The 27864-nt window shown below is 45.2% G+C and overlaps 1 protein-coding gene across 1 annotated transcript; it reads right to left on the bottom strand.

The window, feature by feature from the left end:
- Positions 1-139: 139 nt before the first annotated feature.
- On the bottom strand, positions 140-26549 carry TER94 (Transitional endoplasmic reticulum ATPase TER94). The gene is made up of 14 exons (XM_084577203.1): positions 26392-26549; positions 20923-21028; positions 18535-18707; positions 18197-18277; positions 16763-16955; positions 15581-15815; positions 14361-14630; positions 13359-13636; positions 13150-13272; positions 9129-9426; positions 6492-6715; positions 6179-6337; positions 622-779; positions 140-375 (listed from the first exon to the last, which is right to left on the bottom strand). Exons 1-14 carry the CDS (start codon positions 26403-26405, stop codon positions 276-278), a joined length of 2412 nt encoding a protein of 803 aa, XP_084433329.1. The 5' UTR covers positions 26406-26549; the 3' UTR covers positions 140-275.
- Between the last annotated feature and the right edge of the window lie 1315 nt (positions 26550-27864).

Genomic DNA, 27864 nt, shown 5'->3' with positions numbered 1-27864 from the left:
CCATGTCTTCCAATGGTTACTTGTTAACCTGCCTGTGTTTGCTTTCTTCTCAAACTGCATACGGGATGGTAACTGGGTACAAATCATATTTTCAGTACACAGGTAAGGGCAAGTAATGTCTCAGGCACAGGCTCGTGGCAACGAGTGAAAATACTCCTGTTTTATTGAGATGACTGCTTGCGGGCCCCTCTTTTTTTCTCTCTCCCAAGGGTGCAGGTTAAATACACAGGCCTGCTGCTATATGTACACCGTAGCTTTCTCCCGAGGCTTCCCCATTAGCTGTAAAGGTCATCGTCGTCTTCCTGGAAGTTCGACGCCTGATTTGGATTGCTCCCACTGTTTCCGCCTGGCCCAGATGGCTGGCTGGGTGGGAATCTGGAAGAGAAGCACACATCTCATTGAAATAACTGCCACACTAGCCTTACTGCAAAGCAAAGCGACCATACTTGGCAATGTATATACCAAGCATATCAACGGTCTTCCCGAAAAGAAATACACCGGTCGCTATCAAATTCTAATGTGAAGCACCATAATCTCTATGTGGTTGGTTAGCTCAGGAAGACTGAAAAGTCATTCTCGACAAGCCCAGCCAATATTAAGAAAACTGCAGTTGGGGCTCACCTGAAGTTTGTGCCAAAGCCCCGGCTCTGCTGGAGTGTCTGGGCAAACATCTCGTACTTGCGGATGTCGTTCTCACTCACAGACCGCCGGGCAAACTTCATGGCTTCCTCAAAGTGGTCCTTGCGTATCTCTGGTACTGGGTCGTCCTCCACCACGTCCTGCACAAGAAACAGAACCCCATGACACTTCGAAAGCACAAACTGACAGTACGGTAGATTTTGCTCCCACAAACAACAGCGGCCGAATAACTGCGCCAGAGTTACTGCAAGCACCGGATCATGCATACTGCATTTGCATGATTCTAATGCACCCCTGTTGTAATGTGCAGTAATATTTAACGCCTGGAAACCATGAAAATAACTAGGCGCAGATTCTACCACGCACAAGAAATAATGCAGTGAAGAAGCATCTGAAAATTGATTGCTTAAGACATTTAATGGAACAAAATCAGCACATAAAAATGCGACCATGAGACGTGGACATCACAGGCCACTCGCTGGAAGAGTCGGAAGACAGCTTTCTTGCTGCCCACTGACCACAAAATGCCACCTTCAGCACCATCGAAGGGGCTGGAATTGCACCCTTTTTAAAAGTATGCATGAGCTTTGCTAGCGGGAGGGCCTTCCCCGCGCCGAGAATCCATTTCGCAATGTCCCAGAGGAGCCTTGAGATGGAGTTTTGAGTAGGATGGCCCAGCCTCGTGGTGGTCAAGAAAAACCCGACTGGGCAGTACAATGGCGGCTCTTCCTATTCTGCAGCGCGTATCCTGCAGGCTTTCTAAGTTGACTCTCACTTCTTTCTGCCCCTTCATGAGCGTGAAAGGACTCATCAGGTATTATTGTGAACCGTCAGTAGCCTAAAATTAAAAAAAAATAATAAGTTCCGCAGCTGCTGAAATATTTAAAGCATGCGGAATCGATCTTGCCGTGTAGCCCTTCGCCTCGAAACATTGTTCCACTTGAGCCGTGCCACGGACAAGTTAATTTCATTGTTCGACTCTACTGCTCTCTTTAATAGCCACATGTAACTGGGCTACGGTGTGATTGGTATGGGCGAACAGGTACATCCAGCTCTGGTTCAAGCGAAACGCTTTTTGCCCTATGCTGGTCGTCCCGCCGGCCCAAGCTACAGAAAGAGATACAGTTGAATCCCGCCACAACGAATACCGCCACAACGAAATTTCCGCGACAACGAATAATTTTTTATTCCCCGCGAGTATCCTATAAGAATTAATGGCCTAAATTTCTCTGCACAACGAACCATTTTTGCAGAGCGTTTCCGCTTCAACGAAATTTTCGCGTTCAAAATCGAAACCGAAACTAGTTTTATTGGCGAGAAGTCCAAGTCAAATCCAAAGCCACATTAAGCATGAAATCACGTGATTGCAGTTCCGCCATTTTGGCTTTGTGTCGTGGTCGCGTTGTTCACTCGCTGCCTTTCTCTTCGACAACGACGAGTTTTCATCCGCAGGACACGATGGCAACGCAAGTGAAAAAACGCAAAACTCTTTCCCTTGAGCAAAAAGCTCAAATAATCGCCCAAGCAGAAAGCGGAAGGAAGAAAGCGGCAATTGCTGAAGACTTCGGAATTCCTGCAAGTTCGCTGTCAACGATTCTAGGCAATAAGGACAGCGTGAGAATGGCACTTGCTTCAGGCACATCCTCGAAGCACAAAAAGGTGACGCGGCCCCTCCATGAAGAGTTGGACAAAGCAGTGCATGCGTGGTTTGTGGAAGCACGAGCCAGCAACGTCCCCCTGTCCGGAAGCATCGTCCAGCAGAAAGCCTTGAACTATGCATGCCTACTTGGCATTGATGATTTTAAAGCCAGCATTGGCTGGCTAAACCGTTTCAAGGCCCGCCATAACATCGTTGGAAAAGTGTTGTGCGGCGAGTCAATGTCAGCAGACGTGGACGGAGCAGCTGCTTGGAAGGCGAGTAACATGGCCGGAATTTTAAGCAACTTCGCGCCTGCAGACATTTACAACGCCGACGAGACCGGGCTATTCTACGAGATGTTGCCGGCTAGGACGCTCGACTTCAAGGGGCAGCGCTGTCACGGCGGCAAACACAGCAAAAAACGCATCACAGTGCTGCTTTGCACAAACATGGATGGCTCGGACAAGCGTCCGCCGTTAGTCATAGGCAAAAGTGCCAAGCCGCGCTGTTTTAAGGGAACTCGTAGCCTACCTGTGCAGTACAAGGCGAACAACAAGTCATGGATGACCCGCGCTATTTTCACCGAGTGGATGATGGCATTCGACCGCGACATGAAGCGGCAGGGCCGTAAAGTTTGCTTGCTTTTGGACAATTGTTCAGCGCATCACTCCGACGAAGTCAAGCTCACTAACACGGAGCTGAGGTTTTTCCCTCCCAATTGCACGTCTGTCTTACAGCCTCTCGATCAGGGCGTGATTCTTAGCCTGAAGCGCGCTTACCGCGGGAGGTTAATTCAGCGGCTGCTTTTTAACACTGAAACCGGCCGAGACACGAAGGTGGACTTGTACGTGGCACTGCAGATTATGTCTGCTGCCTGGAGCACACTGGGGCGCTCAGTAATTGTGAACTGTTTCAGGCACGCCGGATTTGCCGAAGGTCGACCCGTACACTCTGCTGGCCTAACACCAGGCGTTACAGACGACGACGAAGAGGCGTCACCGGCTCCGGGGATCGCGGCCGCCTGGAAAACGCTGGGAGAAATAGGAACCGTGCCGCCTAATCTCGAGCTCGACGAATACATCGGCGCTGACGCTTGTGTTGTTGTTCACGAAGATGTGAGTGATGAGCAGATCATAAAAGCTGCCCGGAATGATAAGGACTCTTCCGATGAAGAAGACGACGACGTACAGGAAGCGCCGGCTGCGGCAACCGCCGTACAGGTGATGGACGCTTTTGATGTCATCAGGAATTTCGTTGCTGTCCGAGACGACGATGTTGCAATGGGTTTGCTGACCGAGTGCGAAAATCGCGTGACGGCGTTGCTCGCCGTGAAGCGTAAGCAAACCAAGCTTACAGATTTTTGGCATTAAACGCCTTTGCTGCTGCTTGGGCAATTCTTTCTGCGTTTCACGTCAAATTTTTGCGATAACGAAGTTCCGCGAGAACGAATTTTTTTTCGTGCACCGTGAATTTCGTTATAGCGGGATTCAACTGTAGATACAGAGATAGAGTACCGAAAGCTATGTGCACATATTTATTTGTGATCGCAGAGAGAAACCGTCCGTAATGCTACCGTTTTCAGCAGCTGCACAAGCATAAAAACTGCATGTGCGTCAAACAACGAAAGGTGAGAACGGCTAACTAGAGCTCATTTAACACTTTTTGCTATCTCAATGAAAACAGCCATTCACTTTCAAGAGGAAACTGCAATAAAGAGCATATGGCACATATTTATAATTAAGCAGCAGACAATAGCATTTCCATCAGTATGTACCACATGTTTTTTCAGCTTTCTGTGCGGCTTTCCAATGTGTGGACTCTGTATTTCCAAAACTTACGAGCGCGAATTAGATGCTAAACGAGCAGTAAAAAGCAAAAACCAGGCCAGGATCAACTTACAAATTCAGGGACAAGCATGCATTGAACACAATCTCCAGCAGACTATGCACTGCCCGCCGAAGGTGCTTATCTGAAAGACGGTACCTCAGAGATTATTTATGCTACCTGTCTAGGTTGCGGTTTTGTGTATTCACATGCTTAAGCTTAGTTGCATGTAAAGCTTTTGAAGAGCTCCACGAATTCGCATGACACCCGGCAGGCTATATCGACTGGCAGCACGCCTAGACTTCGTCTCCGATTTCTGCACGTTGTATAATGCCCGACATTGGTTTATTCATTGTTTTTTTCAAATCGTGAGAACCGTGAAAGCACTTTCAGAACATTAAATTTCTTGTAATTCATACATAACATTAATTAAAGCGGTGGATCCATAGTGACTGCACGCATTCGAATGCAGATGGCAAGGACATGTACTACCCAGCAGACGCCCAGAGGTCGCTTTTTAGCACAGTTTTCCTGGCATCCCTTAGTCAGCGCAAGTCCTCCAGAGCATTGCTCTCTTGAGACCGCGTGAGGGCTTACACAAAGTACCAGTCACTGTACTCGATGCATGTGATCCTCTATGCACTAATTTCAGACCCGATAACACGGCGCGCATCGAGTGGCTGGACAGTCGACCAAAAAACAGAAACAGCTCACTGGAAGCTCCTCGGCTGGCTGTAATCCTGTAGTTTATTGAGCTGCTTCGTTTAGAGTTTTGAGATTCGGTTTTGAGGTTTTTCAGTTTTGAGCCTGATTATAATGCGAATGTATTTTTAAACACTTATTTTAGAGGGCAAAAAACGGTGCGGCGTTAGAATCGTGCAAGTAGGGTACATGCCTCCAAAGCCTCAGCCCTATAGGATGGGCCATTAGAGTACAAGTAGGTCATCAGATGCACTAAGCTAAGAACCGAAAATTGGGCTAACTGGTAAGGATTTATACTTGGCAAGCAAAAATCTAAAAGCATGAAATGGAACAAAATGCACCTATGTAAGAGGATAAATAACACAAGAGCTACATAAAACCAACTTTTTTTTTTTTTAACTGAACATTGACAAAACGACGTTTTTCAGAAGCAAACTTTCACTCTAAGGAAAAGGCGCTTTAGTTACTGCAAGTCAAGATGGGAGGACAAAGTTTTGCCTTTCAGTCCATAACACTACACTTTGGAGTGTTAAGTAAACAGTGAGGCTGCAAAACTGCAGCAGTACAGCCCTAAAGCCTTCATGATAATCAAACAAGGCTCTCTAACTCTCCAGCAAAGCAGATAAAATTAGAGTTTGCCTTGCTTGTGTTTTTGTTTTTCGCTGCCGCCACATGCTGGCCACTTGCTAATGCTCCGGGCCGAGCTCCCTTGTGTTATATGCTAGCACTTTGCACTCTGTTTTATAGTGTGCGTAATGACCGGTTGCTGTGCATTACAGTGCACAGGGCAGTGTGAAACTGGCTGCATGCCGTTAGCAATCCTGTTTATCATCTGAGAGGTGCTATGCATTTCTACGGATCTTTTCCTGAATTTTTGCATAGTAGTGAGCTTCTGACAGCCCTTCAGCACAGAGGAATGTGACTGGTTCAAAGTGAGATATCCCAAGCTGAGAGTGAAAGTACCAAGAAGGCACCGCGCTCCAGTCAGACGCAGCCATTTAGTCGCATGGTGGACAACTGCCAAAAGGGCAGTTTTGCTTTGCATCTCTTTGCAGTATGGAGCCACACTGACTGTTTGTGCTTGAGCAAAAGTAAGCCAAGGGATACTTTTTGAATGGCACCAAAATAACAGCATTCCAACCAGCTGTTCTGAAACATCACTCTGCGCGAATGCATTTTTTGTGGTTTTTCTCACTAGCATGCCTCAGTATAACAAATGTAAAATAAAAATCTGCACTTCAGGCTCTAAATTTTGATCAGTAGGTATGGAGGGGGAGACCAGCCCAAAAGCAGTGAAATAGAAAACATGGCAGCTTCTCGACCACACACTCACACAAAGAGGAAAAAGCAAGCAAACATAGTGTTCCATCTCACCATGTTGGCATCGGGGTTCTGAGCCCGCTCTTTCTCCCGGCGAATCTCCTGCTCAATGGACTCTCGGATGGCCAGCTTGCAGGCCCGTTGGCAGATCTCTGTGAGATCGGCCCCACTGAACCCTGGGCTGATGCTGGCTATGAAGTTCAGGTCCACATCCTGCAAGGAGGGATAACACCCGTTGGATAAAAGAGCCCCACGCCTGCAGCTGCTGACTGTGCACGTATGCTCAGTTGTAGGTCTCGCAGCTCGAAACGTTACACCTCTGCTCAGCATAAGAGTCTGCACTGCACGACTGTGTTCCAACACTCACGGGTGCCAGCGGAGACTTGCGCAGGTTGGCCTTGAGGATGGCCACCCGGGACTTCTCGTCGGGCAGGGGGATGTAGATGAGCTGGTCCAGGCGGCCAGGCCGCAGAATGGCTGGGTCAATGATGTCTGGCCGGTTGGTGGCCCCAATGATGAAGACGTTCTTCTTGCTGCTCATGCCGTCCATCTCTGTCAGAATCTGGTTGATCACCCGATCTGCAGCACCACCTGTGCCACACCAAAAGCATTTCTACTCAGCATCCAGCAAATGAGAAGCATACAGATGCCTGAAAGCTCAGGGAACACACAGGTAAGGCAGTGGTGGTAGGTTCGATTCCCGAATCGGGACGAGTTTTCTTTACCTACGAAGTTTCTGAGAAAGCTGTGTAGCTTTCCTTTTTAGCCGTATGGCTGCGCTTGGGTGGATGTCAATGAGTAATTACTCCCTTACTACAGGGGAAGCTGAGTGTCGCGAAATGGGCACACAAACTATGGCCTCATTGCGCGCTGGCAGCCAACGGTGTAACTCAAATCGAAACATGCGACTTTAATGTCCAATGAAAGCACTTTGTTTAGGCGGGACTTTTTTATTATTATTGCTTCCCAGCAAGTTTCACAAAAGGGGCAAAGCCTTCCTTATAGCAAAAAGGCGTAGACCTTATATGCATGCCCCAAGGTACAGCCCCCTTACATGTTAGCGCACCTTCAGGTGATCAGCAAACGTATTATACAACCACATGTAGAAAGTTTGAGCACAATAATTGGGAAATAGTGTTAACCGGGGACATATTGACCGAGGGGAATATAGTATAACTCTATGGAAGACTTGCACTGCCTGCGATTTGAGAATATGAAAGCGGATATTGAATGAACCGGGAACATTATCAATGAGATTCTCCTGTATCACCTGCAACATGGTGGTTAGTGGTGCAACACTGCCAGTACGTTTTGCAGATGCTGACCAAGTGCACCTACTTACTATATGAATGGCTACCAAAAATGCAGTTCTTTCGGTTCCACCTAGTTGACACACTTCAGGAAAATGAGCGGCCATACTATCTGCTTTTAGTCACACTAAGAATGTTACTTAAGGAAGGATGAACGTGGGGAACAAATTGCAAAAAATAAAATTTTAGAGAAGATCAGATTCAAAATTACAAGGGTTTTTCAATCACATTGCAAAAAAAATTTGTTGAAAGCAATCTTAAAGTGAGCCTAAAAATTATTTTTCTGACTGCTGGTAGCACAAAACTGCCCGAAATGTCCACAAAAACGGTCAATTTTTGAGTGCAAGTTCGCGAAAAGTTTGGTACCACAGGAAAGCTTGTTTCACCGTAGTACTACCCCCATTGGAACAACGATTAAAATAAACTCGCAAAAAAAAAAAAAAAATGCCACGGCATGTGCAAAGCCCCTGCTAGGTGCTGATTGGTAGCACCCTGTGAGTGCTTGAAAGAGCACCATTTCTCGCATCTGCTCCCGCCACTGCTTGGTGTTTTGTGAATCCGCAACTGCCATTTTGCATTTCTCGTCAGCCCGTCTGTCGTGGGAGGCTTTGTGTGCCAGCGATGCAGCAGTGCACGATGCAAAAGTACAAGACGACGTATGCATGCGGAAAGCGCAAAAGCAAGCCTGCTGTCCCTTAAAGTGATCGGCGGCGAATGATTCTGACGAATTGAGAACAGGGTCGGCATCAATGCTTATCAAAAAGTATCAGCGCACCGTGCGGTACGCCCAAAAGACAAAGAAACAAGCGGTGGAGAAAGCAACAAGGATACTGCAGTTTGTTCTGACGCGGTATGATTCCAGCAAACGAAAGTCTCCAAGCGAGTGGACAAGCTGTCGACATGCGATTGCACAGCCGCACAGATATGCCACAGAAGTCCGACCCGAATTTAGAATCAATGCTAAAAAGTGAACCCAAAGATGCGGCCGTCAGCGGCGCAGTGCCAACACCAGAAAAGTTTAACTTTCGCGATAGCGGGTGGTGCTGATGCAGCACAAGCTTTTGGTTTGTGGGGTTTAACGTCCCAAAGCGAGAGAAATGCGATAGTGGAGGGCTCCAGAAATTCGGTCACCTGGGGTTCTTTAATGTTCACTCACATCGCACAGCACACGGGCGCCTCGCTTTCTGCCTGCCTCGAAAAGCAGCCGCTGCGGCCAGGATTCGATCCCACATCACCACTACGGCACGTAATCTAGAATATGACGGGACGGCACACGTTTATGTAACCGGAATAGCACCATACCGCAGCTCCTGCGCCCGGCTCCCTCAACTAGCCGCGACATCGCTATGCATGATGCAGTTCAGATACGGGAAAGTTCAGTTTTTCGCGATGGCAGGTAATGCACTGGTTTACAGAAAATGGATGGATTTTTATGCCTGAACTCTAAAAACTACAAGCTCTTACCTTTATTTTGTTGTTGTAATGCCAGGCAGAAAAGCAAGCTTGGTATAACAATGATGCATATAAAACCTCTGATGTCCAAACTACTTGACCTACGTGCGCTTCCCATTATGTGTGCCAAATTTTTTTGCCATATTCCGAAAACTGAAATTTCACCTTCCATCCCCACCTCCTTAACCATGATGGCATTGCAGCTAGTGCCCACCAACAGTGGCAACCCAGCCATCACTCACCAGCATCGCCCACGTTGCCGCCTCTGGCCTTTGCGATCGAGTCCAGCTCGTCAAAGAATAACACACATGGGGCTGCTGCTCGTGCCTTGTCAAAGACATCTCGCACGTTGGCCTCGGACTCTCCAAACCACATGGTCAGCAGCTCGGGACCCTTGATGGAGATGAAGTTGGCCTGGCACTCGTTGGCAATGGCCTTGGCCAGCAGTGTCTTGCCACAGCCCGGCGGTCCGTAAAAGAGCACACCCCGCGATGGGGTCATGCCGAATTTCAGGAACTTCTCGGGGTACTCCACAGGGTACTGCATGGCACACAAAACAACAGAGTCAGCATTTGCCTCATAAAAGTTTTAAAAGTATTTAGTTGGTTGGTTGTATACCATGAGCTGACGCACTGTACCGATGCATAAGAGAGAGCAGAGAATATAAGTTTTGTGACTTGCAAAGCCTAACCACAGACTACAGTACAGTCTATCCTGGATACATCAAACCCAGAAATATCAAATTACTTTTCACATCAAACAGTCACAACTATACTCACCTATACAGTAGCCGAAGTACAGTAAACCCTTGCTAACTTGAACTCGCATATCTCGAAATACTAGTTAAGTTGAAGGTTTTTTCATGCCATGCCTTCATCTCCCATAGGTGCTATGTACGATACAACTTCATTTATCCGAATCCCATTAACTCGGAAATTCAGTTAACTCAGACCCGCTGCACGATCCAGGCAAGACTGTGTACTAAGGCGGCAAACACTCATTAGCTTGGAGGCATTTACAAGCAAATCGGTTAACTTTGAGAAGTCCACCAAGGGCTACCGACGTTCCCACACTACCGTAATACAGCACGGATGCGCATCTAAGGTGGGCCAGCAATGAGAAACCTACGCGAGGAGTGTCGGTTTGCAAGTTGTTCTGCAAAAACAGACAAAAAATAAAAAATATCATGCAGCTGTAGGGCAAGAAATATGATAATGATAGCGGATCTTGTGAGCAGGTGCAATGGTTACGGCCATCAGAACATTCCAAGCATTCCAGGGCAGAAGAGACTGTTTGCACTGCTGTCCCGTGGCTGCACACCTGATTTCTTTGTCCCGATCGAATATTTACAAATCCCCCAAGGTGGGGTAGATTTGTAATAAGGAAATAATTACTTATTGGCATCACCCCCAAGAGCAGCCATACGGCTTATAACGATATTCAGAAAACCTGAAAATCTGATGGCTATAACCGATTATCGTTATATCTGGACTGGCAGGAAAAAAAAAGCACACCCACGCGTTTTCCCATGCATGTAAGGTAGGCTTGCTTAGTTACGATGAGTAGATCGGCTTGAACAACGCTAATCATCGTAAAGAGCACTGAACACTTTGATACAGTGTACATCAATAGCCATAAAATACCTATAGCATACTTTAAGAAGTTGGAAATTCGTGCTCGCTTGAGCAGCAGCTGAAGCTTGACAATTGCTGTGAGCATAGTTTCCGGTAGCGTGTAGGCTGGCGGAAGTCCCTTTTGCATGCACGAAACCGATTACCGACAGGAAGAACTGAAGGGTATCCCCAGCCTTGATGATTGTTAAAATCGTAGAGTGTGAATGTCCATATTTTTTCACAGGGCTTCCAACTTTGAAACCCAGCCAACAATTTCGATGAATCTGCCATTTCATCTTGTGAGCTATCGCGCCGTCCGTCAATGTGGTCGCCGCCATCTTCCACAGACGCAGATTCGGCGATGGCGATAGAGCCGCAGCAGCACCCTTTGCGCGGCTGCGAATTGCGCTGATGATAGTGCTCATTTCCTTCAGTTTTTGCCGCATATGTAGAGTTTTCACATCATTGCCTTCTTAAAATTTATCTTTTATTCAATATTTAAATTTTCATGGTAAACATCTACAAGGCAGCGATAAAGCTATTGTTGTATCCGATGTACCGCATTAATTCATCGTTATATCTGGTATACATAGAGGCAAAGGGAAAAATGATAAATCTCAAGAATTTGATCGTTATAAGTGATATATCGCTATATCTGGTATCGTAGGTGGACTTCACTGTATACAACTTTCTCAGAAACTTTGTAGTAAAAAAAAAAAAAAAAAAGATTCGTTCTGGTTTGGGGATCAAACCTGGGTGCATTGTCTTAATTATAAATCTCAAGAATTTGATCGCTCTAAGTGATATATCGCTATATCTGGTATCGTAGGTGGACTTCACTGTATACAACTTTCTCAGAAACTTTGTAGTAAAAAAAAAAAAAAAAAAGATTCGTTCTGGTTTGGGGATCAAACCTGGGTGCATTGCCTTTGCGGGGCAGTCGCTCTACCAACCGAGCTCACCTACCAGCAAGCAGGAAGATATGCACAAAAAATGCAGATTGACTCGTTCATTGCATCTGAAGGATGGTTCACTCGCTTCAAGGAAAGGCATAGATTGGTTTTTCGGAGTACGTGTGGTATGAAAGCAGCAGTGGATGAAGGTCGCAGTGCTGACTGGAAGGAAACCGATCTTCCTTAGTACCTGGCTCACTATGAACCTGCAGACGTGTCCAATGCAAAGGAGACTGCACTTTTTTCAAGGACTTACCAGACAAAACCATCACATTTAACGGTGACCCTTGCGTTGGAGACAAAAGGTGACAATGCTCCTTGCATCAAACATATTGGGCATGGAGCGCCTGCCGCTCCTTGTCATCGGCAAGGACCCAAGATGTTTCAAGAACATTCACAGTTTTTTTTTGTGCTGGAGCTAACCGGAAGGCCTGGATGACCTCCGATATTATCGGAACTTGGCTGCAGCAGCTTGACAGTCACTTTTCCGCAAAACAGCGAAAGGTTTTGCTTGTAGTAAAGAACTGCAGTGCGCAAACCAGTGTGATGGGGTTGGAGCACATCAAGCTAGTGTTTCTGCCTCCAAACACGATGGCAGCTCTGCAACCGCTGGATCAAGGAATAATCCAGCACATGAAGAGCAGATACAGAAAGTATGTGCTGGAGTGGATGCTGCTGTGCAAGGAAGCTTGTCGAGATGACCACCTGTACACGTCGGTACAGGTGAAAAGAATTCATAACATTCCCCGGCCAGAGTACAGTGTGTACAATGTGCAGAAATTCATATGTTCTGAAGACTCTTTCGTACCACTACAAGTGATACAAACGGACGAACTGCGACCCCAGCCTTGAGCACTACACCGTTCACATCAGGAGCAGTTCGCAGTGGCGCGTGTCCCGCACCACGCTGCTGTTGCTATTGTCCACCATGCTTTACACTCCGATTGAAGCTTGCGGCGGCATGACCTGCAATTCCCTGGCGCTTGTTCAGTGCAGCGTTCAAGACTGCTATCATTTAAGCTAAACAAACGACTACGCTGTGGGCCGCAAATTCAAAGCTTCTGAACAGGTTATGCGGGACTGGTGGTGACAGTGAAACAAAACTTTCAACTGTGATGCCAAGCAAAGAGGCTGCCAAAGAATCGAAATTCTATCCACAGCTGGAGGCCAAGCTTACACATGCTGCGATGTGTGTGTGTGTGTGTGGGGGGTCAACCTACGTTCAAATAGACTTACAATATTGTAAATACAGTAGCAGCGCTGTATGCGTCGTGAGATTTCGTGGAGATTTTGCACATCACCAGTGTCACGATTTTTTCTCACGTTATATGCACAAGTGGGAAGCTGTAGCTATAAATAATTAGCATGAATTCCTTTCCCATGCTTCTGCATACCAATTTTGTTCTGAATATACTCAAGCTTTTGGATGATATTTTTCTGCAACCCTGTGAGATCTGCATCACCAAGGGTTATACTGTATTTAATCAGACTAACTAAGAGCTGTAGGTGAAAAATATTTGCAAATTTGGAATCGGTAGATGAAAATACACAGCAAATATCTAGTAAATCTGGCCCTAAGTAAGAGTTCCCCTCTGATGAGCCAGATGACATGATGAGCTGGGAGGAGCTGCTAACCACTAAAGGCCACACTCTGGTACTAGTAAAAGACCATTTGTTGTTGTCAGCTTAGCACAGACCTGGATCATCTCCTGGAGCTCCTTTTTGACATTGTCCAGGCCACCAATGTCCATCCAGGTCACGTTGGGAACTTCAACAACTGTCTCCCTCAGTGCACTGGGGCTGCACTTGCCCATGGCCCACTGCAAAGCAAGCAGACACACAAGATTAACACCACGCCAGATGTCAGCAAACAACCACAACCTTTTCTTGCCGCTAAGAGACTTACCCGGAAGTTGTCCATGGTGACTGCAAGAGAATTGAGCACTTCGGCGTCGATCTGGTCGTCCTCCAGGTCGATCAGGTCCATCTTCTCACGGATCTGTTGCAGGGCGGCCTCCGAGCAAAGGGCTGCCAGGTCGGAGCCCACAAAACCATGCGTCTCTGCCGCAATCTTGTCCAGGTCCACATTCTCAGCCAGCTTCATGTTCTTGGTATGAATTCGCAGAATCTCCAGGCGGCCCGTTGCATCCGGAATGCCAATGTCCACCTCCCGGTCAAATCGACCTGCAGAACAAGCACACAATGCCAAACTAGCCCCCTTGGCAACGCATTCATTTTCAGAGTCTCTGTATGCGTGTTTGGTAGTTTTTGTAAGGAGAGCTACATTGGCCACAGTCTTGCCATTTTGCCGTGCCTGTCTGAAGAGAAAAAAAGAAGGAAAAGAAGAAAAAGAAGAATACAGATAACTCTGTAGTTGGTAGAGGCGAACAACCACAGCGAGTTGCTAGAACAGAAGGATCGTTCGAATGTTATGATGGCAGCATGCCCCAGAGTTAGACTTAAAGACGATGTCATACCACTAGAAGTCTTCTACACCCGAATAAGAACAGTCAAAGATGAGAGGCAAGGGATGCTCATACACGAAGTGATTCCCTATTGGCATAAATAAAGCTGAAGCCATAGAGTAATCTACTATGTGGAAAAAACATGTCTTTACTTTCGCAATCCAAACCTAAGCGTAGCCATGCAGATTGCTGACTGCTTTCTCCAGGTTTTTCTTGAGCAGCTTAGTAGTTTTATGTTGATACATCGTTTTGGTTTGAAGAGCTGATATAGCAGGAACCCCCATATTATTTAACACTGCCCCCCCCCCCCCCCCCCCCCTTATTTTATGTAATATGTAATGCCCTAAGCTAAGGGCCTTGAAGGGTAAATAAATGGTGATGATGATGGCCTCTAGCTCACATCCTCATCACCATGATCACCAGCAGGAGAAGGAATCCCTCACCGAAGCGGCGCAGGGCGGCGTCAATGCTGTTGGGTCGGTTGGTGGCGGCCATGACAATGACGTGGGCTCGTTGCTTCAGCCCATCCATGAGGGTCAGAAGCTGGGACACAATGCGGCGCTCCACCTCCCCATGGGTCTTCTCACGTTTGGGTGCAATGGCGTCCAGCTCATCAATGAAGATGATGGAGGGTGCATTCTTCTCTGCCTCCTCAAAGGCCTTCCGTAGGTTACTCTCAGACTCACCGGCCAGCTTGCTCATGATCTCGGGCCCTAAGAACAAAACACAAACAACACGTGGTTCCCCTCAAAGACATGCACCCAGCCTCGGTAAGTAACGATGGCTTTCACACACTTGGGCCGCTCGAATTATCAGAATTTCCGAATTAACGAGATTTCACATAAGTAAACAACTGTATACCTAACACAGGCAAAGCACAACTGTTGTCCTGCAGCACTTACACATCTCAACTGTCATAGACCTGCTAAATTTACACCCCCCCTTCCCCGACGATTTTTGTAAGCCCGAAATACACCAGCCACGAGCCTAGCTCTATAGGGAGAGATCAATATTAGGTCCAAACATCTACCTAACTACAATAAAACTGACAGATCGCGCAATCATTGTGGCGAAATCTGCCCAAAACCACTGTCACATTGGACTACATAGTTGAACAATGTCATTCATTTACAAAGAAGCATGAGCTGCTTCTGCTATTTTTTTTTGCTATGAGCACCGTGATGAGACTTCCTTACTAAGTGACATCGGAAAGTGATTGTTGTGGGTAAAACTGTGGACCACAGCAAATCTCTCTCTGAAAGATGGTGGTGCTACAAGATACGGAGTGACTGTGCCTTTGGCTAGGAAGAAAACGACAGCTTACACCCGTGCCTTGCCCTAAGGCAGCCAGTCCAATCATCATCACCGCAAAGCAGCGTGGACTTATGGAGGTGCAATAAATGCATTCTTAAATTCAGCCGTCCTCAACAATAATTTCACTGAAGCAGAAAACGGTTCGTGGTAGAGAGAAATTGGTTCTATTTGTATTTGTTTCTATGCCAAGCTGACGGGGAATAGGAAACATTTCTGTGAGATGAAAATCATATTATCAACGGGCCTCACAATCTCGGTTTCAATTTTTTTTTATTCTGCCTCCACAAAACTTTTGTGCACACAAAATGCAAAGGAGCAGTGGGCAACAAAAAGAGGATCACAAACATACCATTGATGAGGAAGAAGAAAGCCCCTGTCTCGTTGGCGACGGCGCGGGCAATCAGAGTCTTGCCTGTGCCAGGTGGCCCATACAGCAGGATTCCGCGGGGTGGCTTAACACCGATGGCCCTGAAAAGGCTCGGGTGGCGAAGGGGCAACTCGACCATCTCCTTGATCTGAGCCAGCTGCTTGCGGCAGCCACCAATATCATCGTAGCCCACTTCGTTCAGAGACTCCTCCTCCTCCTGCAGGTAGAAAAGCATGCGCAGTTGCTCTAAGCTCAAAATGGCCACCCATGCTTGTCCCAGAAACCAGTGTCCACATTTTATCTCTGCAACTCGTCCAGCGTACCAGTGGATAACAATGCCAGCACAGACATCCAGTACCGAGCACGAAAAGTTAACGCAAAAAAAACTGTGCAGTGACAAGTGGGCTCTCACTGATGTGAGAATGATGTAGGTACCAATGGCGGCCGACACTACACATGCACTTTCACCGCCATGTGATTTCAGTGCATTTCAGAATATTGCCACAAACCATTCGTCTTTATTTGCTCTCTTTCAACAGCCGCCAACATGCAGCCTTATCACTGTGATTGTAGCAAATGGCTCGATTCAACACTCTGTTCCAGCTCGTTGCTGCGAGGCACGGCTTTATCATTGTCTTTATCGTGCAAGATGTGCCGAGGTGTATCTCGAAGGATTCCAGCCACTCGGTGTGTGTTTCTACAGTGTTCCAGGTTATGCTAATCACTGTTTCTTCGCTGCCTTTAAATTGAGTATTGACGTTGCGACAGGTATTGCTTAGTTGCTTAGCACTGCTTAGTTCTATAGTGGGCACAATGCAGCCCAATAAAGAGCTTATTCGACTGAAATTCAAATTTCTTCAATTGTGCCTATGGCCTTGTCACTACATGACAATATGACACATACCAGAGCAATCAACAGGTGGAAGTCAGCTGTACTTGTAGAACAGTGTCCAAGAGAAAATATGCTCCCCCTGCTGGCAGTAATACAATTTCTAAAAAGTGTTTTCCCATTCCTGATCAGCATAAAAGGTAAGTGCTATAGTCCCTACAGGCAAATCCTCAACTTCTTTCAACTATCTGAAGTTTCCACTGATTCTAAAAACTGCTTAAACAAAATGAAGCCCAGCCTGTCCACCTCTCCCCATATCCAAGCAAAGCACGCACCTCGCGCTTTATGGGTTCGCCATCGCAGTGGATGACAGTGTCTGGTGCCACGATGCAGTAGGGCGACGGGTCCGTCTCAACCACTTTGAACTCAACGGCCCGCATGCCACCCCGGACAAGGAACAAGTCCCCCTTGTGGATGGGCCGGTAGGCCTCCAGGAAATAAGGCTTCAGGTACACCTCAAAAAGGCTCCTGCAAAGAGAAGAGGTGGCTCAATAAAATTGAAGCTGCTGCCTCCCAGCATGGAGCGGTAGCACCAGTACAGTAAAACTTATTAGCCCCAAGTCACTGAGATGGCAAAAAATGTTCACAAGTTAAATGAACACTGCATAAATGGGGTCCAGGAAACAGTCATTATGAGGATGTGCTGTGTGTGCACTTGCCAGGGCCCTTGATTGGTAAGCTAAAAGCTACTCGCTTGGCTTGTCCGGTTGCACAGGTGTGCTGCAATTAGGCAGTGGGCACTGTCCACTGCCACAAAATCATTGGAACGCGTGACGCAGCAAACGCCTTTTGAAGTGAAAAATGAAGGTGTCATGATCACGGCTGACCACGTGCTTTCGTATGGAAGAGTGGACAACTCTCTCTCTCTCTCAAAAAAAAAAGAAAAGTTTCCCACATAATAAACCCTACCCCAAACTGCCATCAATTTTTCTTGATAAAAGGTGGGTTCATTACGCGAGTAAATACGGTAGGTCAGCCAAATTTCAGATGGTCGTTTTTCTAAAGATTGACTTCATGCGTCAGTACTTAAATTATTTGAGATGACAGTAACCTAACCCTCCCAGCCACAGCACACCATTACAAGAAACTGTACAGCCCAGTGCCGCACACAATCAAACCGTCGTCACCAGAGAGAAAGAACAATTGCACAAGGGACATGTACTGCAATAGCCACTGCTATGGGTGGGAGGTGCTTCGATGCTGCTCCCAGTCTGGCCATGCCTTGATGAAGGCCCGAGTGCATCCATGGCTGCTTTGCAGGGGTGACCCACAGCAGTACTATACCGCAATGATTTTAGTGCTCGGAGTTTTGCAGCTCGGGCGCTACCACCCCCCCCCCTCCCCCCTTCCATATCAAGCATAAGCATCACTTCATGGCTTTGAGGGGCTGCCATTTAACTGGTTTGCGTCAAAATTTTAATTTTGCGCTCCCACATAGCACCCTTGACCTTGTATTTAACTGAGCTGGTGCAGGCCGCTGCTCCAAACCATATAGTTAAATTTACATTATAAATTTCAGGACCGAATGAAATTCTTTGCCTTAGCATTATTGTATGTTTAATTCCAGCACTTAAACCCTCTGCCTGCCTCCATGAGAATGCACACCCTGAGGAGAGTGTGAATTATGGCAAATCAACTGCAGTGCCATTATACCTTGGGTCTTTTTGCTGCCTTTACTGCATACTGGCTAGCAACGAGCTCATCCTTACCCAGAGAGGCCTTCAACTGTGTCATCAATGGGCAGCACATGGATCCGCTTGCCATACTTGACATCTGGGCAGGGCTGAATGCTGGAAGAACGAAGAGTAATCACGAAACTTGGCTTGCATGTTGCACCTTCAAAGCAGTTTGAAATAAGAAAAGTACCCAAACTATGTTCATGCACTTTAAATCGCATACACATGCCTTCTAACATCAGCTGCGTAAAAATGACCTGCAATCAAATGGCTCACTCTTTGTGTACTTGGAAATGCTGCAGTGTCAAGATGGCAGGGCCAAAACTACACTGATATTACATACAGTTCACTGCAAGAAGTGAGTAACTCACCTGACCACATCCCCAAGTCGCACACGCAGGTTGTTGCGGATGCAGCGATTCATGCGGATCTTCTCTGACGGACAGGTCTCATCTGAGAGCACTATGCAGACCGTCTCTCGCCGCTTCTTGCCCTTCAGCAGCACTGTGTCCCCACGGAAGAGCATCAGCTCATCCATCTTGGCCTGCACAGGGAGAAAGGGCAGGCTTGAGGCAAAGTGAAGGTCGACAGAACACACCAGGCTCACTATGCACACTATCTCTGTGGTAGACAAGAAGATTCTCAAAAGCTTCACTGTAGCAGAGCGACCGTGCTAGAAACTGACTACACTGCTCGCATACCCTAGAGCAGTGCAAGCAACCACAACTTGCTCATGGTTCCCATTACAAGATAGTATAACATGCCATCCTTGCCTCACCCCTTGCATCATTCACTGCTGCCAGGAAATGGTTTCACGTGCCTGTGGCACAGACACAAATTTGTTTAAAATACCTGGCTGACAAACACAAATAGTGGAGTCCACAACAGCACACATGGCCTCCCATTATACCACTGTTACCCCTGCCATAAACAAAGGCTGTGTCACTGAATACAGAACAATCTCAACTCCAAGATATGGACTCATGAAATGTACCAGGCAGAGTGCATTGTGCCCATTTTGAGTCTTCTTGAACTCTCCTGCGCCACTATAGATGAAATGAATTTGCGAGCTGCAATTGCAACTTCGAGCACTATGCACTGTTTGCCCATCACTGACATTGTGATTGCACTTTTACGAGTCCCGCTGTACAACCAGGTTGTTTAGCACACCCCTATTCTCAAAATCAACGACTTTTCCAGGTTTTTCCTGATTATTTCATTTCAAATTTCATGACGAATGAAGAGGCTCAAAGATGTAACTGCTGATCATAATGAACATAAACAAATAATGCACAACAAAAAGCTATTTATTAATCATATTCTGCAATTTACAATATCTAAGAGGTCGCCATTAGTTTGAATGGCCGTCAAGAACGTCAAAAGTTTACTGAAAATTAAAAGCGCACCGATGCCAGCTTCGGTGTACACGATGCAAGCTGAAGCTATGGCACCCAAGCTGAACATGTACAGTCAGCACCCAAAAATATTAGGCCACTTTAGAGGTCATGCAACAGCATTCAGGTCTGCAGCTGCACTTCCGATGTATTTGCATTAGTCAGTGCACACAGCACCAACAAACAAACCCAGACAATATGCAGCACGCCTCACTTCTTTACACAAATGACAGAACACCAGTGTCAATATGTTGCAGAGCTAACGATTGGCAAAGTGCACACACAGCAATTCCAGTTGTACCCATTTTTAACAAACAGCCCTTTACAACAAGTTCGATACAGCAGTTTAAATGCATAGCTACAATGCTGAAACAACAACAGAATTAGCGTCACAACTGGAATGCCCCGCGTGGACATGGTCTTAATTAATAATACCCCTGTTACACGGCCATTTTCAAAGGTGACCGAGTCGATAGCCTTCTTTTGCGACGCCACTATCGTTGTTTCGGTTTTGCTTAAAGAATTAAAATCTTTCCATAAATGCAAAATAAAATAAAACTGTTGCCTTTTTTTTTTTTTTTAGTAACTGCAGATCTTTAGTACTTATTAAAGGACAACTTTGTTTTTGTTTTTAAAGCATGTTGACGTTCATACGGCTGTGCCTTTTAATCTATTTGCTTTTCTCGGCGGCACAGGTCAACGTGGTAGAGATACAAAAATAATGCGTATTAAAAAATGAGCGATGCTATATTATAATTATTATGCACGGTAATATTTTATCACGTAAATTAAAGATATAAAATAATGCTTGTTCATGTTTTTGTATCGTACATGCGCTGTGCACGAGAGTGCATGTGGTGCCCCTTGGGTTAACGCTAGCAACCTCGCGTGACATTCCAAGGCCTTCGAGATCTCGATAGAGTTCTGAGCCGTTGACTTGATAGACTATCGACTCAATGGCCACTGAAAACGTCTGTGTGGCAGCATTCGACGGCCTTCGAGTTTAGGGACAATCTGTTCAAGGGCCTTCGAAATGCCCAATGTGAGCGCATGAATCATCACGCAGAATTCACTTACATAATCTATATAATTTACAGCTAATTTTTTTTCGCGTTGCAGTTTCAGCTGTCACTAACGAACTGAGGTGACATGAGACATGCGAAAACAGATATAATTCCTGCTTATTCATTTCTTCTTTATATTAAGTTTCAGCAGGCTTGGGAAAGCATTAGGGTGAATTAAAATGAACAAGCAACAATAGATACTGCATATTTTGTGCTCGTCATATGACAGCACAAAGACGTCGGAGCCGTCTTTCGACACACTGACAACGGAGAGACGAGCAATCCTCGGGGCAAACCTGACCTGTGACAAGGAGACGACAGAGTTGTCATCATTGATGGCCTCTTCCACAAGCAAGCGGTTCGGCTTCTGCTTTGTCTTCAAGATGGCTGTGGCCAGGTCATCTGGACTGCAGTACACACACAAAAGAAAATGCATCCAGAAACTTGTGATGGCAGGCCGCATAGAGCAGTGATGAGAAGGACACTGAAATGACCGAATGCATTTGAATGGAGGGGCCTCAGAGATCTGCAAACCAGGCAAACAAAAGCTGACCAGCGAGAAACCCACTATGTGTCACCTGCATTTTTCTTATTAACCTTTCCCATTTAACAGCTCAGTTTTTGGTACAAGTATCCTAGTGATCCTAAGAATACATCACCTGATTCACTTAGGCCAACCTCAATTTGTCAGCAGTTTCTTCAACACAAGAGCCATGATAAGTTCTTTTAAAACCTTGCAAGCATCCAGTTAAGCTTCCAAAGCTCCAAAGCTTAGAAAGGGCAGTAAACGATTGCTGCCATGCTACAACTGTTACAATGAGAACGATTCTAGGTGCAACTAGACCACCTATGCTACTATCCCCTTAATTCGGTGCTAGACAAGACCACAGCACTTCTCGAGCAACTCTTCTCGCTATATCACAGTCCTTTGACAAGAGCACTCATGACATGTCAGTACTGCACACTCCTGCTATATTCACAGTAAAAGACGTAACGCACCAAAACATGCCCACTATTATGCCTCAACCTTGCAACAATTTCAAACGCTGCAATGAAGAAAAAAAAAAAAAAAAAAAAAAAAAACGACTTGTATCTTGTATCCAACAGCACTCAAGTAGAACAAAAGTCCCCAGACAACTGCGGCAAAACTGTTCTGTCGCTAATGTCAGTCACTGTTTTTGGCACTCTAACTATGCCTGCAGTTTTGAGCAAAGAAAAAAAAAAAAAAGGCCCACAGCACAGTGGACTCCTGGGGACAACAAGTTTCGCCACAGATTGTCCCCTACATGGACAAATAGAAAGCTACAACACACGCGATAATTCAAACTAAGACAATTTGCACCTTTAATGCTGCTATTAGTATCAAAATTTCACTTTTCAAACCATTTCTCTGGGTTAAAATATTCTCCAGAACGAAGGAAGAGTACCTGTAGAGATTGGTCACGTCATGTCAACTGTTCTGCTTCAGCCACACGCAGTGGTTATGAAATAATACACAGGAAGAATGAAGATAAACTTTCAACACCGTGCAGTTTCCACTTGAAAGCAGATGAACAAAGCCCATTTCTTAACCGACTGTATGTGTCATATGACGGCGAGACTACTATTGATGGCGTCTTTAGGGGCCATTAGATTATTTGGACTTACTAATAATTTGCCCCTTTTCTCAGATCTTTGATGTGCAAATTATGTGCTTTCGCTGTGAATCAGCGCATTACTGATAACTTTTTTCTAAGCACAGAACCAGATGAAGACTGCTGACTGACTATTAAACCAGTGCATTTAACCCATATTTTACATTCTACTAATGATTATTGCTAAGTTTGTATAGAGAAGTGGTTACAAATCACTATTTTTATATATAGATATCTATAATAAAATTTTCGTTTTGCCTTAGATAATACAAACGGCCCATTTAATTATTAGCAAAAAAAACCTCTTCCCCCCAAAGATTGAATTACTGAATATATGAGACTCTAATGTATAACTTTCCTCCCAAAGTAGATACAAGTCTTCAAAGGATGTAAAACAGCTCCGATGACTTATTAAGCCTTGCAGGAGTGCCTAAAATTGAAAAGCCAAAGGAAATGGACGTGATGGTAAACAAGGAATGAGACAAATGAGGATAGGTCCACAAGGAGACAATGATATCAATGAACAACTAAAAATATGACCCCCAATTTATGGTAGAAATAACAAGCACTTTCTTGATGGCAAGCGAATCAAGAAGTCATCGTTATCAGCCAGACCTTTGCAACGAGGGCTCCCTGGGTGTCACCATATTGCTCGGTAAAGTGTTATGTGCGCGTGATGTCAGCACAGTGAAAGCAGCAGTGGAATCAGTTTGCAACAGCCCAGAGAGGAGGCCTTTTGACACCCTCCTAATCGGATGCAAAGGTCTATAACCACTGCAAGGCGAAGGCCTCTCCCAATTCCTCCAATAAACTCAATCCAGCGCTCGCTGCATCCACATGAACCCCCAATCAACAACCCACCTAATTTTTTTGGTGGCCCCTGCTATGCTTTCCTTCCTTTGGAATACTGTTGCTACCCTTCACAACCATCGATTGTCTTCTCTTCGCACAACATGCCCTGCCCATTTCTTTTTTTTGATTTCCGTTAGAATGTCATTAGCTTGAGTCATTTCTCTGACCCACTCTGCACAGTTCCTATCTCTTTAATGTTATATCTGCCACTTTCTGCTCCATCTTCAATTTAAATAGAACCCTTTTCTTTAACCTCCATGTTTCAAGCCCCATGTGTGAGTACCGATAAGATGCAACTGTTGTACACCTCCTCTTGAGTGATATCGGTAAGCTGTTAGTCATAGCCTGCAAGTACTTTACAAATGTGCTCCATCCCAATCATATTCTTTGTCATTTCCCTTTAGCGGTCCAGATCTGCAGTTACTACCTGTCCTAGACATATCTGCCTACCACTTCCGGTGCTTCACTACGTATTTTAAGCTGCTGTTCATTAGCTTAGTCTTCTGCATATTAATTTTTAGGCCTACCTTTCTGCTTTTCTGAAGCTTATTAAACAACTATCCACAATTTTAATTTGGCACTGAGCAAAAACAATCTCCCATTAAATTTTGCAGAAAACAATTTGCCGTATGGCTCATAGAACATCAGTTTCTCAGTGAGGCCCACCACCCTCAAAGGAAAGATTTATTTGTTCATATCAAGTCTACAGCCCATTTCACCTTTCCACACACTGTTCTTCCTGAAAATGTTATTTGCAGGGTTGTGCAAAATCTTATAAAAACTGTCATAACGTGTGAAAAGCTACCTCAAAATGATGCGACTTCAGTAAACATCTGAAGGCTTTCTGTTGCAAAGGCATGCAACCAAACAAACAAACAAAAAAAAGATTAAAAACATTACTTCTGGCGGAAAAACATGCCCGCACAAAGAAGACTGACAACAACGTGCTACCCCACTCCCTGTTTCACGAAACATTAACCGCATTCGCTATAGAGCATTAAAAAAGAAAACCTATTTTTCACACGAAAGATGAGAATTTCACATCAATGCAAGAAATGTCTGCTAGAAGTCACACAAAATCAGAAAAAGCTTTAAGAGTCTCCCTTGTGCACAATGGTGCGCACAGTATGTCAGAGTGTTAAAGGAAATGACACACCAAAAATTTTGATGTTTTTTTTTTCTCTTTGAACAGGGTGCAAGACAATAGCATCCATGAATCCCATACAAAAATCACTGAAGCAACCTCAATAATCAAACTAATTTTCTCATGCAGCTTCGGTTTTAGCCGCTTGAAGACAGCTGTGATGTCACTGACGCTCTGCAGTCACATGAAATGCCCAAAAGCTGTGATATAATCGCCGCCAACTCATTTCTTTGTTATCTAACTTTTATGCAGGCTTGTGAATTAAAATGAATGAAGCAACATCTACCTTCCTGAAGACTGCAAATCTCATGTAACCTCAGTGCACCTATGACATCACAGCCATCGCCCGGCCTTTGGAACCAGAAGTACATGGAGGAAAGTATTCTATAAATTATTTACCCCTTTTTTATGCAACCCACTCGGTTATTTATGTGGAGTAATGCGCTGTGCATCAAACCACAGACATAATACACAACGAAAAATTGGTGCATCTACTCTTTTGGAGCACTCACTGAAATCACCATCACTACTACCCACTACACAAACCACAGCTACACGATACCATGCACTGGGTGAGTTAAAAGAGTAAAAACACCTTTTTTTTTTTCTTGCAATGATGTGTACGACATTACTGTACACTGATCCCCATATGGCTAAAAATGTATCATGTTTCTTATCGCACAGGCTTTCGGTTTCCCCTGAACTTCCATATAAATACTACAAGGCATGGAAACATTGCAACACAGTCCCTCTTCAGTCCAGTCATGGTGCACCGCAACGCAAGTCAGCCTGCCTCAAAGCCGGAATCATTACGAATGAAGGAACAGGAATGATATCACAGGCTTATTTTTTTTATGTGCAAGGTATTTATTTTTGCTTCTACGAATGCACTAACATATGTAGTAGGGATACGATTATTTATAGCAAATTCGCATACATTCTTGGCACAAGATCACTAAACGGCACTGAACAGTGCCGATCTTATTTTCTAACGTCTACCGCGTGATTTTGCTAAGCATAGGCAGAGTTCTAAAGCCCAGTATGCCATGTCGTGCAAGCAAGTAATGCTCGTAAAAAGGCAAGTCACACTGTACAGATTTAGTGTATACAGCACAACCGTGTATGGTGCAGTGTATCTACACCAACGGGTAGCAATTAAGCAAAACGCCGAAGGCCGAATAACCGGTTAGACCTACGTTTGCTTTCCAAAATTCCGCTATCTCATCAAGGCTAGCCCATGCCGGCAAGCGCTAAATTAACGATATAAAAGGGAAATTTTAGAAGCCGTACTTTCACGAATGGAACAACCTGCCACACTGCGAACAGGCACTTATTACCACCTGCACTGTTGGAGGACTAGGCAGCTGATCGGGATGCTACCAGTGCCATGACAATGTTAACAGATCGCTGGCTAGCTTGAGTATCGCACAGATTTCTCCGAGCGGGAAGGCTACCTTGAGAAGCGGAAGTCTGGTCGTCATGGGAGAAGCGTCGTCAGATATCGCCACCTACTAGACAAAGGCAAGGGCGACTAAACAAAGGCAGAACGCACACCAGGTATACATCGCGTCGCTGGCTGTGTTGAAAGCAGTTAAAATGTCAGATCAATGAGGCCAATGACATCATCGGGGGCAATTCACGACATGACGAAAGGGCGCCACAGCTGACGTAAACAGTTGCTAGCGCAGTTCAAACAGATATTAAACTAAGCTCAAACGCAATGAAAGAAATCAAAAGTCTGGCTTTGATTGCTTCACTTGACATCTGGCCCTAACAGCGAAGACAAACCAGTGCAAGCATTTCGCAAAACAAGATCGCTATGATAGAACACACTGTGCAGCACTGCGGGTTGGTTGCGATGCGTCGTCATTGTATTTCGCTGTAAAATAGATCCCACGAAGGCACCATTTCGATTTTGCCCAGTCAGCTGCGACCTCCCATATGCTCTTCTTTGAATTTGGGAGTCAATATTCAATGAAAAAGTGCAATCAACCGGCGAAATAGGAACCATGACTAGCGAAAAATAGAAGCCGGCATTTAAGCCTAACTTAAGCGAGAAATGCATATCATTCGCTTAACCTATCTGCCTTTGACTTAGAAAATTTATGAGACGACTGAGATATCTCAGGAGAATGCTTACTTTTTTGCGGCCATGTTGACTTTCAACGAGGTTGACGACGATGAACAAAACTTGCCGTTGTCAGCTTTAGCACCCCGAACCCAGCACAGAGACACAGAACTACGAACCACTGCAACGCCAGCAACGCCAATGTACCGAACGACACGACATTACAAGACCGCACTTAAACGTTTATTTAATAAGAAGTTAATTTTATAAGCATTGAATAAAACAATAAATGTTTTAAATAATGATATTTGTTATACTGTAAAAATCTATCCTTTGCAAATATTTACAAGATAACAGGCTGCAGAGCATCGATCGAAGTCGGCTACCATCATGGCGGGCATCAAAGGTATGACTCGAGCTCTGAGCTCTGTGGTTTTTTTGTCATTATCGCTCGTTTCAATTATACTTAACGCATTTTTCGTGTTTAGGCACGTTTTTCAATACGTGCAGAAACCTTTAAAAGACGGCGCAGCGCCAAAAAAAAAAAAAAAAACGAGTTGCGAGTTTGGCGTTATATACCGACAGCGCTTTTCTAGCGCAGATCAATAAAACCACTTCTGTTTTAACGTGACAAAAAAATTGTTAAAGAAAACTTTGTGCCTCACAAGTTTTCATCTTATCTCAAAGTCAGACATAGGTGTATAAACTTCCCAGCCCTGTTTGTTTCTCTGTGCGTATTTGCTTTGTATCGTGGAGATAGTCTATTGAAAGGGCGTACAGTTTTCGCGTCAAACATGTCTCGCTGTTCGTCGTGAACGTATTTCGTGACTGTTTCGCTAATGGATAACTTTCCCTTTTTTTTTTTTTTTCGTTTCTCCTCCCACACGGTGTCTTGCGCTACCTGTCAACGACAGCGTGAGTAATCCTTTTCTCCATTTCTGCCCTCGAGTGCGCATATGTTGCGAAGACTGGTTTCAGCGCAGTCATAGAGGGCCTTCTTTTCGGAGTTGTGCTTTATCGCGTTATCATTTTTTGTTCGTAATCTTAAACTGCCCTGTAAGAGAAAGGCAAAAATGTTCTGCCTCCTTGGTCGCTCGATCCCGTTTTTAGTTTGGGCCTATAAATTTCTCCTTTAACAAAGATAATGAATTTAGAGGCTTCAAATTACAATCATTTTGTGGTAAATTAAATGTCGCTAGAGTGCTTGTTTTCAAGCATCGTTTCATTGTGCTTATCGTCTCCTAGATTGTAAACAAGTTTACTCTCAAGCATGTCGGTGTTTACATTGGAGGTGTCGGGCGCTTTATATAGTAGTTACTGTACTCACTCGCACAAAAGGTGCTCTTGATACTTTAGTGGATGGAATGTTAATTTACGACATTGCAGTTTTTGTCAAACATTTAGAGGCTGAGAGGTTAACGAGGCTCATTGCGCAACTCCAGCTTTCGCCCTCTCGCAAGTCACGAGAAATCTCGTCCGCACCTTTTGCGAGCTTGGATATTCTAGGAGTGCTTTAGGAGCCTAGAGAAGAAACCCCGTTAGCTG

This window comes from Amblyomma maculatum, chromosome 8 (genome assembly GCF_055883805.1).
Source record: "Amblyomma maculatum isolate TAMU_Amacu chromosome 8, ASM5588380v1, whole genome shotgun sequence".
In the NCBI taxonomy this organism is placed as follows: domain Eukaryota; kingdom Metazoa; phylum Arthropoda; class Arachnida; order Ixodida; family Ixodidae; genus Amblyomma; species Amblyomma maculatum.
The sequence above is the reverse complement of the archived record's forward strand: the minus strand, read 5'-3'. Positions and strand labels throughout refer to the sequence as shown.

Coding starts and splice junctions, on each gene's coding strand:
- TER94 (XM_084577203.1), bottom strand. Junction 9,427..13,149: donor AGCTCCAGGAGATGATCCAG/GTCTGTGCTAAG, acceptor TGTGCCATGCAG/TACCCTGTGGAGTACCCCGA. Junction 376..621: donor GGCTTTGGCACAAACTTCAG/GTGAGCCCCAAC, acceptor CTTCTCTTCCAG/ATTCCCACCCAGCCAGCCAT.